This window comes from Stylophora pistillata, chromosome 13 (genome assembly GCF_964205215.1).
Source record: "Stylophora pistillata chromosome 13, jaStyPist1.2, whole genome shotgun sequence".
In the NCBI taxonomy this organism is placed as follows: Eukaryota; Metazoa; Cnidaria; class Anthozoa; order Scleractinia; family Pocilloporidae; genus Stylophora; species Stylophora pistillata.
Genome location: NC_142531.1, coordinates 18,633,512 through 18,644,114, shown reverse-complemented (window position 1 = coordinate 18,644,114; position 10,603 = coordinate 18,633,512). Strand labels below are relative to the sequence as shown.

The 10,603-nt window shown below is 37.3% G+C and overlaps 1 protein-coding gene across 3 annotated transcripts in view; it reads right to left on the bottom strand.

Moving 5' to 3' along the window:
- LOC111319312 (HBS1-like protein) overlaps nucleotides 1–10,252 on the bottom strand; it is a 41,465-nt gene extending 31,213 nt beyond the window's left edge. The window contains exons 1-7 of one of the 3 annotated variants that reach the window (XM_088743891.1): nucleotides 10,070–10,241; nucleotides 9,362–9,427; nucleotides 7,825–7,992; nucleotides 7,302–7,433; nucleotides 6,899–6,940; nucleotides 1,297–1,489; nucleotides 450–540 (exon numbers count right to left, since the gene is read on the bottom strand). In XM_088743891.1, the coding sequence (XP_088600017.1) occupies nucleotides 450–540; nucleotides 1,297–1,489; nucleotides 6,899–6,940; nucleotides 7,302–7,433; nucleotides 7,825–7,992; nucleotides 9,362–9,427; nucleotides 10,070–10,112 (735 nt within the window). In that variant the 5' untranslated portion in view covers nucleotides 10,113–10,241. Of the gene's footprint in view, nucleotides 1–449; nucleotides 541–1,296; nucleotides 1,490–3,351; nucleotides 6,279–6,898; nucleotides 6,941–7,301; nucleotides 7,434–7,824; nucleotides 7,993–9,361; nucleotides 9,428–10,069 lie in introns of those variants that run through there. The other 2 variants (XM_088743890.1, XM_022938556.2) reach the window with 2 other exon arrangements.
- Nucleotides 10,253–10,603: the final 351 nt, after the last annotated feature.

Genomic DNA, 10,603 nt, shown 5'->3' with positions numbered 1-10,603 from the left:
TATGAGGTATTTGATAATAATAATGACCTACCACAGATTCTCTCTCATGGAGGAATCTGATGAAATAAAATTCATTTTACCAGCAGATTGAAAATCAAATAAAGCAATGACCCTCACAGATGAGCTGCACAAGAAAGAAGAACCCTCTAAACTTAGCCTTACTCTCAACCTGTAACTTGGCAGCTCAGTTGGTAGTAGAACCCTACTAGTTTCTGGGAGGGATGGGGCTTAACTCCTGCAAAAGCCTGATTTTTTTCTGGCTTCTTTTCTGCAATTTCTGAAATTCAAGTCCACCAGCAAAGATCATTTCTTTCATCTAAATCAAATTGAATAATAATTAAGTCTGGGAAAACAAGTCACAGTAAGTGAATGACTGAGATGAAGGAATAAACTGCATATCTTCAGAAATTATATATTAAAAAAATATGAAAAATAATAAATTCAATCACCTTCTCTCTGTTCTTGGCAGCTGTTCTTTGTTTGTTTGTCTCTGCTGATCTAGCTTGGTCTGTGTCTTCTTCAGGTGGTACTTCAGGTGAACTACATAATAGAAATAATTTGGATATATCAACAAAGTCGAAATGGTAAATTGGCCACCATAACGATTAGAAAAGCTGATGTTTCGAGCGTTAGCCCCTCGTCGGAGCAAATAGAGGAATTGTGGGTTGTGTGTGCTTTTAAAGGCAGAAAATGGAGCTACGTTATTGGTGGGAACATGGCAATGAGAAAAACAGCCTCTATACTTACTAGAAACTTTTAATGAAAAATGTTCCCTGAAGTAGAGTTTTTAGAGGTTTGACAATGGAAAAAGAGCATAGTTGGTAGTTGGGGGAGAGTGTAAGGAAAGTGTAGTTCTTGGTTATCAGCAAGGTAAGGTGAGAAAGGCATGTGCCAGAATGTATCAACAGAGGAATAACATTTTTTAAAATGTAAAGTCAAATAATCGTTGCAGTGTTGTCTTTTTGTTGTTTGTCAAAAGTCATTCATTTTTCTTTGGTTACCATGTGCCGGAAACTGCAAATCTAACTGTGACTTTGAAAGAAATTTGTATATGTTACCATCTGACCCTATGAGTAATTTTGGATCTAACTTCTCCTTACAATATCACCCCTGAATCAACCATTAAGATAATGAGAGTATAAGAAATAATCACCAACTAAAGAGGCTCTTGATTTTGAAACAAATTCTCCTTCTCAGTGCCTTAAGAAACATTTAGAAGAACCACATAGAGAATATGCACATTGAGATTAAGGGTGTAAAGGTGTAATGTCAAAAAAAAACTGATTTCACTCTCACCTTTCTCTGGATTTCTCTTTTTCAGTTGAAGGAGTTGAAAAGCCTAACGATGCCTTTTCTGACAGAGCAGTAACCAGAGGAGGCACTGGATCCAACAAACCCTCCTTCTTGTTGCTGCTCGCTGCATCATTCAGGAAAGGATGATGAAGCTTGATCTGTGGTTCAGGATCTTTCCATACACTGCTGGAGTTGCCTGATGTATAAACCATGACAGTTATTTCAAAACTGCAATTTTTTTCGGCTAAGTCCTTTCACTCACAGGAGTGACCAAAGAGAAATTTCTCCTTTCAGCATCAATACATTTTTCAGGAAAAAGGTGATAAAAAGAAAAATATCACCTGTGGGAAATCAGTTGATTTTATATAAAATTCTCAGAGTTCAAATCTAACAAAATGTATTGGTAAACAGTGTTGAGAATTGATTTTTGGATCTTGGGGTGAAGGGGTCAAATGACGAGGCAAAAGAGAAAAACCACATGATTTGCACTTAGTGTATAATAGTTTTGGCGCCAGAGCGTTGTCCCAGAGAGTCTGGGGACCAACCTTCCCCTTTCATTTAAAGACGCGATGAATCCAATATTGAACATAACAGTCAACCAGAGATCACATAAAGACCTATAAGATGTAGTAGTAGAAGTAGTAGAAACTTTATTAAAGTGTCAAAAAACTGTCTAGCCAGGGAACAAATCCCTTACTAATTTGGGGACACCAATTAGGGGAGAATATACAAACTAAATACAGTAGTAGATAAAATATCTATAGTTAACTTATTAAGAGATTTATAGTAAGAAATACACATAAGTCAAAATGAACAAAGGCTACAGCCTGCGCAGCCATCATCTAAAAGTTCACTTATATTGAGTTGGCGTATCTTGCTTTTAAACGACGTTAGGGTTGTGACGTCCCTGATACTCTTGGGTAGTTTTGTCCATAGCTTAGGCCCTAAATATCTAATAGAGTGCTTGCCATAGGTGACTGTCTCATACCTAGGTATAGAGAAATCTGCTTGCCGCAGATTGTAATTACTATTTGGTTCTTTAAAGATGTTACTTATATATGCAGGGCACAGTTTATGCTTTGCTTTATACATAAGGATGCACAGATCCTGTAAGCGACTATTTAGTAGTGTTGGCAGATCTGCCTTCTCTAATAGTTGTTCATAACTAGAATTATTATCCTTGAAAACCGCTCTAAGTCCTCTTTCTTGTAGTCTTTCAAGCTTTCGAGTGTCACTCGCTTTACAAAAATGCCACACTAGGTGACAGTACGTGAGGAATGGTAATATCGCGCTTTTGAATAATATTAACTTAGATTTCATAGGAATTAAATTACGTAGTCTCATTAGAACACCAATTCTCTGGCTGGCTTTTTTACAAATAGAGATTACATGCTCAGAAATGTATGGAATGTATGGAAATGTATGGAATGCCCTACAAATTGTAAGTTACATTTCGTTGAACTCTCAAATGTTATTCTATATTTAAAACAATCTGTATTTGTTTTTTAGTTTGACTTGCTTCCTTTGGCAACTAGTACGAAAATAAACGGGTCACCATACATCTGTAACCTTCAAAGCTACAGCAACGCTTCACATCGCAAATGTGAATCACAACAACAATTCATTTTGGAAGGGAAAGGGCACATGACTGCAAGCAAAGTGAACAGAAGACATCAAGGCATCAAGGCCCCCCCCCCCACCCCCCCTCAACCAGAGGAGAGGACTGGTGGGAGACCTGCCCCCTAAATACATAATGGTGATAATCATATCATAAGAATTAGAATTTAACCCAACCATGAAGGCATTTTGCATTCCACTTGCAGGACAGCCGGAACCATTTGGCCAAGCAAAAGTGGATAGGAGCTTCACAAACTGAAATAAGGGGAACTGGGAGGTAGTTTGACAAACCTGGGATGAAAAATGAGCAGTGGAGGGGGGAAAAAGAAATGAGGCATCCCTTAGGGTAGGCTCCATGTGCTCCCAGGTACAAAGAAGCATTATCATTAAAGTGGTCCATACGTTTATCCATAACAGTACATTAACTAAGAGCTTTAAATGTTTAAATGTGACTTGAGTTTTATTTAAAAGAATATCTCAGCAAAATCATTTTTCCTACAGGTCTCTAAAATTACTGTTAAACCTTGGTCTGCAATTATCAGAAACAAACAATCTTAAAAAAAAAAAAAAAAAAAAAAAAAAAATTTCTTTTCAGTTAAAAAATGTTCAGCCTAGGTTAATTTCAAATTCCCTTTTACCAATCCTCATCTAATCATATCATTCTAAATCATGGAATGAAATGATAGAAATTGCAAGTCAACTTAGGTGGAAACAAATATGATGGTAACACTAACCTTAAAATTAAAATACGGCATTTACACAAATAATACAAAACTAAAACAACTTCTGTGCTGTATTAATTCTTAATCCTTTTGCTCCCATGAGTGACCAAGACAAAATTTCTCCTTACAACATCAATTATAAAGCAGAAGAGGGAGGAGAATAAGGAAAATTATTATCCAACTGTGCTTTGTAGAGTACAAATAATGTGCGAGACAAGTACAAATATCACACAATATTTGTACTCCAGAAATATCCGTGAAATTTGCCTGCACTGAAATAACACTTTGGCATGTTGGATAATAAATCTCTTATTAGACGTTTTGTTGTGTAGTATTGCTGAGTATTTTTACTCGTTGTTTGTATTTTGACTTGCCCTATGGGCTCGTCAAAATACGGCACAACTCGTAAAAAATACTCAGCAATACTACACATCAAAATGTCTAATAAGATATATAATCCATTTAGGAGATCATTAGTTGATCCAATACAAAATTCTCCTCAGTTAAAAAAAAATCTTACCTAGTTAGAAAGAAATTACCTAGCAAAAATATATTTATTTATTAACTAGTTAAAGAAAAAATTACCTAGTAGTTAAAAAAAAAATTTACTAAAAACAAAAATTACCTGCAACATGTACATTTAGCATTACATGCTTAAAAGAACAGCATATGTACACAAATTAAAATACATGCAGACAACTATGAGAATAAAATACATTTTGGTATCTACAGTTGATTTTTTTATCCTTCATATTGGATAACTGAGTTGAAAAAGAAAAGTTTCACCCTTGTGATATCCTTTAGACAGTTATTTCTTCCTTGAAAATGCCTTCTTTTGCTTTTCCTTCACAATATCATCTGGTGATGGACAGGAGAAGTCAAAAGGGGCAATGTAAGAGAGATCTGAATTGTAAAGCTGCTTAACAACTCTTTGAGCTGCGACATTATGGGCAGAGGAGTTAGTTGCTGCTTTACAAGCTGCACAGCACATTGTCAGAGCAAACATGGTTGGTTTTGCTCTCAATAGAGACAGTCTTTTTTGTGTTTTACCATGATGTCCTTCTACCCCCAAATGCTTTTTTGTGCTTCTGCTGTTGTAAGTTTTCCCAGAATCTTTAATTGCACATGTTGCTACATGTATTGGTTTGTTATTCTCACCATGCAGTGATTTTAACTGTTCTTGGTTCATAGGTGTGTCAGACAAGAAGGGCATCACAGTTGTTTTTAAGCATTTGTGTTCTATTGTCGGGTTGTGATTTTGATCCTTCTCCTGCTTGCTAATGCTGCTTGAATTGCCACAGATCTTCAAGTCAGTTAACTTGAGAGCCAAAGAATTTCCATTTACAGTACCAGCATTTGACAGTGAACTCAATGAAAGGATTGTGCCCGGTGACTGAGACAGTTTTGTGGGTGCTGTGGCCATTCCACTTCCTGAAGAGTGTCCTACCTGTGACAAATTGCCATGTAGCATTGACAATGAAGGTCCCTGAGTAATAACTTTTCCTGATTCTGACTCTGATTTTGAAGTCTCAGCTAACTTGCTAAGGGGCATGGAAAACACAGAGCTTTTGGATGTAGAGTTAAGTAAAGATCCTTGGGGTGTTTGACCCTTGGGTGCATTTCCTCTCTGAGAGTGACTACAGAGAGGTGAGAGCAGAGAGCTGTTTGACGAAGAATGAGAAGGTCCAAATGAGCCTTTTTGGGAAGACAGCTGTGCCAAATTGTTCAAAGTCAGGGGAGGATTGTGCAAAGCACTGTTCAATGGCTCTGACAGAGATGATTTTCCTACTTGGCCTGAAAGACTGCTGAGAGGAACTGAAAGAAGATTTAAAGACGATGGCAATGCTTGTCCTGATGATGATGATGATGATGATGATAATGAGCCCTTCTGGGAGGATAACTGTGACAAAGTGTTTAAAGTTAAGGGAGGGTCGTGAGCAGCATCCTTGACTGGCTTTGAAACTGATGACATTCCCAACTTCCCTGAAAGACTGCTCAGAGGGACTGACAAAAGAGATGGTGATGATGAAGATGTCACTGGCTGTGCCGACAACGGGGCTTGCTGAGAAGACAACAGTGACAGACTACCCAAGGTCAGGAAGGACTTGTTATTATCTGTGCTCTGTGACTCTGACAAAGATGGTGCTCCTCCTAAGCCAGAAAGATGACTGAGGGGAAGCGAAAGAAGAGATGTCACTGGTTGTACAGATAATGACCCGCCTGAGTGAGACAAGCTACTGAGAGGGGCTGACAACAGAGCACTTTGAACTGGCATCTCCGATCCATCAATGGCTCTTGTTTCGTGTGACTGAGCAACTGCTGCCGATGTTAAAGAACCAACTGATTTTGTGTTTGAGTTTGGAGACAAAGATGCAGCTTCAGTTGGTTTGGGAAAAACACGGTCATGTGATGAAAAGCTGTCAGCAGATAATCCTTGGGCCAAAGTGTTTAAAGAGATTGCCATAGGAGAAATGCCTGACACATTTATTGCACATGATTTATTCACCAACGACTTTGTTTCTTGTGTTGTTTTGAGATTCTTTTTTCTATCAGTGGGCAAATGCTTCGTAACAAGCTGTTTGCACAGTATATTTCGCTCATTCATTTTAACCTGTTTTTCTAACTGGGTTTGATATAGAACAGAGTCTTACCTTGTTAAAGCCACACAACAGTGAAGAACATCACACAGCGAAAAACATGGAAAAGAAGAACAAACAGGCAAAAAATTAGTTAATGAATTGTCCCCACAAATTTTGATTTTATAGAGCTATAATTTCAAACAACTTCTTGATGGTGGAGTTAAAAATTAGACGAGTACTGGAGCATACTTCCTCTTTAACCCTTTGACCTCTTAAGAGTGGCCAGCATATCATTTCTCCTATAATATCACCCTTGAATCACACATCAAGGTCAGGAGAATAAAGTAAATGATCACAAACTAATTAAAACAAACTCCTGATTTTGAGCAAATTCTCCTTGTCAGTGCAATAAGTAATATATGGAGAATAGTATGGAGAATATGCATACTGATGTTAGGGTGTATTAACGTGTTGAGCTTGGGAAAATGCCAGAGATCAGGTCTTCATTTCTTAGTTAGTTCTTACTTTTACCTGATTGGTGTGAGGCCCAAGTTTGCTTGACTAATATTATCATAGGGCCAGATGAAGGACAACCAAAGTATCCCCCCCACCCCACCCCACCCCAGCTTTACTTTTAACACTTGAATGAAAATTGCTCTAAGTCATTGCAAAAATGTAAAAGCTCACCTTTACTTCCATGTGAATCATCCTTGACATCCTGTTTTTCCCCTGAAAAAAAAAAAGGATCAATCAATCAGCACTGACTGGTTTCAATGAAATACCAACAAATCATGCACTGAAATCAATGAAATTCCAGAACAAAAATACTGAAAAGATTATAGAAAAAATTACTGAAAACATAACTTTAAAAAAATCCCTGAAATCGCAGAAATCAACTAAATCAATGAAAGTAATGAAATCAATCAATTCATTACATCAATTCTTTCAATACACATAGCACAATTCTCAAAACACTTTTAAATTAGTAAGACGAAAATCTAGTTATCTACCATGTTGAAAAGAAAATCTAGCTTGCAACATGATTAAACTGAAAATATATTTGACCAGTAACATGCAAAGTAGAACATACCACCACTAAGAATTTGATCCAATGCTCTCTCTATGTCAAAGTTGTTCTGTATAACTGCAGTCACCGCTGTGGGTTCATGTAAGTGCTCTCCAAGAATAGACTGCAGTTGATCCAGACAGGACAATAATTTTTCTGAAAATTCAGTGTAAGAGAATCGGATGTGACTAACAGTTTTTAATTAAAAAATAACACACATTTCTTTTTTTTGTCCCCGGATTTCATAAATTTCTTTAACATGTGACCCATACTGCCCAGGGGGCAATCCCATATAAAACCATAGTGAAAGCTGACATGTGTGGTGCCAGAGGGGTTGATGCAAGCCCGCCTGGAAAAAGCCATCTGGCCCTGCACTCACACAGCCTTGCAAAACATAAAGGAAAAAAGAAATGAGTAAAAAAAGTCACAGTTTTTGATAAATTGTGAGTTACAGACTCAAGAAAACAAAGCAATACTTTACATTTTCTGGCACTCAGTATACAATATTTTTTTCCAAATTCTTTTGCTTTATATGTTACAACTGTACCTTCACTTCTGGGATCCAACTGAGGTCTTCTATAGTCTTGTGATGTAGCAAGAGGCTCTTCATCAGACTCTTCTTCATCCTCCTCTTCAACGCAGTCAACTCTGTCAGCCATATATGCAGATAGATTCGGGTCCCGGCTATTGCTACGTCTGAACAAGAATTCCTCAGCTGAAGCAAGAACAATTCAAAGCAATGTTTCTAAGTGTCTGACTCAAATAAACAATACTTTTGCCATCAAAAACTAAATGTTCAATTGATAACAGATAACACTTTCTAGTTGATATCCTCTTTGTTCTAATAACATGATTTAAAGGTAGATTTAAAGGTATTGAAATTAAAAGAAGTAACAAGTTGATCACTTCTGGTAGATACTGAGTTAAGACGATTTGGCAAGGTAACACACCACAGCTAGTGAGTGTATTTCTTCTCATGATCTATTTGCCTAAGAAAGTTTTAGTACTTTACAAGGGTTTGCTTATAACGGAAGGCTGCCTAGCACCTTAAGTAATTGTATTGCAAAGAAGTGTAATCTTTCATACTCAATTAGAGCACACGATTCATTAACAGTGCCACGTTTTAACACACGATTTATGAAGGACTCTGTTGCGTATAGAGGCTCTGTGCTCTGGAATACCCTGACTTCCAAATATACTGATCTTGTTGATGCAAGCCATCATGAACTTGCCAAAAAACTCAAAACTTCAGAACTTTTTAAGGCTGTTAAATTCAATGTAGTATCAGCATCGACTGCTAGTTTTGAACTTGAAGATTTTGTATACATCTAAATGTAAATTGATTGTTTCAATGTCGCAATTATGACATTCAATACCCTTTAATTCTATTTAATGTTTAGCTGTATTTGATTTTAATTAAGTAGTATTTTATTGTACACGACCCTACAAGCTTTTAGTTTTCATACATATCGTGTATAATTAACAACTATTCAACGAAGTGGAGGTGGTTGGTGGTGGATATTTACCAAGCTGCGAAGCGGCAAGGTAAATATCCACCGCTAACCACAGACACAGAGGTGAATAATTGTTTTAGTATATACTATAACAGTGAAATAATATACACCACCGTTGTTAATTTGAGTGATTGCTTCGCTTGTCATGGATGCAAACCAGGATGCCATTTTTTCCCTAGTTGCTTGGAGGTAAATAGCAAAGGATATTTGGAGTTTGACTAGCCAATCAGAGCGCACCTTCAACGCTATCCACTGTTTTAGTATATACTAAATAAAGATAACCAACCAACCAACCAACCAATCACTTCTGGAATTTAAGGGGTGAAAGAAGAAGAGACATGTCTATAACTCAAAATGATCTAGTGAAATCTGTATTAACTGAAGCTGATCTCATGTCAAATGGAAATCCATGTAAAATGGCCACAGACAAGAAACTTGAATCAAGAAACAACTTAACAAGAAATTTCAATTTCCTTTTCATCTCAGTGTTAACCACTTTAAGTTTATTCTCTTTGATACAGGTTATGTCTTAGAGTGCTGATAAAAATATACAGTATACATAAACCTTACCAGTGTTTGGTGATACTGCTATGTCGTAATCCTCTACTGAATGACCATACACATCCTCAGACATGTCTTAAGTTGAATAGAGAATTGATGATAAAAAATAAAACAATATTGTCTTACTTCAGTTTACTTCTTCAAAACATAAACACCATCAAACAGCTAACAAATCATTGTGTGCATGTGGTGTTGAATTATACACTGTGACTGTGTTCGATTTCTCGTTTGATCTGATATTTTAAGCCAATTTGTATTTCTCCATATTGATCACTGCAAGTTCAGGGCTATGAACCTATAATTTAAGACTAGAAGGATAAATCAACCAAGAAAGGTGATACGATTTGACAATAGCCCGAGACTTATTACGAATACGAGATCTTCCACGCCGTCTGTGCAGGTTTTTTTTAAAGATGGATAGTCACGAAATATTCGAGGCTTATCAGGTGTAGCAAAATCGTACGTATGCATATATAATTAAGTATGGAGTGAAATTTACAGAGAGCTGGAGATCTTGGCGATAATTTTTGTAAAGTTCTCCGAATAAAAATCTGGTGAATTTACTTTATGTTGCATACATCTAAGCCAAAAGATTTGCTACGATCAGCACATGTTTCAAAAAGCCTAACATCTCTACTTTCTACGATTGAGCTTTAGAATGTAACCCAGACAAGATAACATTTGGTTTGAAGGAGTAATAATCAACATTTCCTGTACCGTCTTCATAGGCATAGTTTCTATAGTTTCTGTGTCTTGCCATCTTATTGATCTAGTTTCTTGAAGACGATCGGTCAATCACGTCGCAAAGCTCTTCAGAGATGATCCGCACAATGCGGAAAGCCGCGAAGACTTTCTCCTTATGAAGGTAGCCATATTGAAAAGGACGACTCAACCTCGATTTAAAGATTTTGAACCAGACCTCCACACGTCCAAACTGGTGATAGGTCATCTTCGTGTTCAGGGCCTATCTTTCTCCTGGGAAAAAAGAGGTCCTGATACAGAGGGAGGGTGGGGGAGGGGAGGGGAGGGGAGGGGAGCGGGAAGAGAACCTTAAGTTATCGAACTTTATGTCTTGGGTTTCCCTCACCCGAGATGTAGAGGTCTCGCCCTAATCTGGACACAAATGATGCGGTTATACTCATCTCAGTTACACTATGCCTGATACAGAGCTGAACTGAATAACAGAATTCCTCAAGTCACTTACACGGAGAGTGCGTGGTTAAGACCTTAACCTTGAAGGAGATGTTAAAG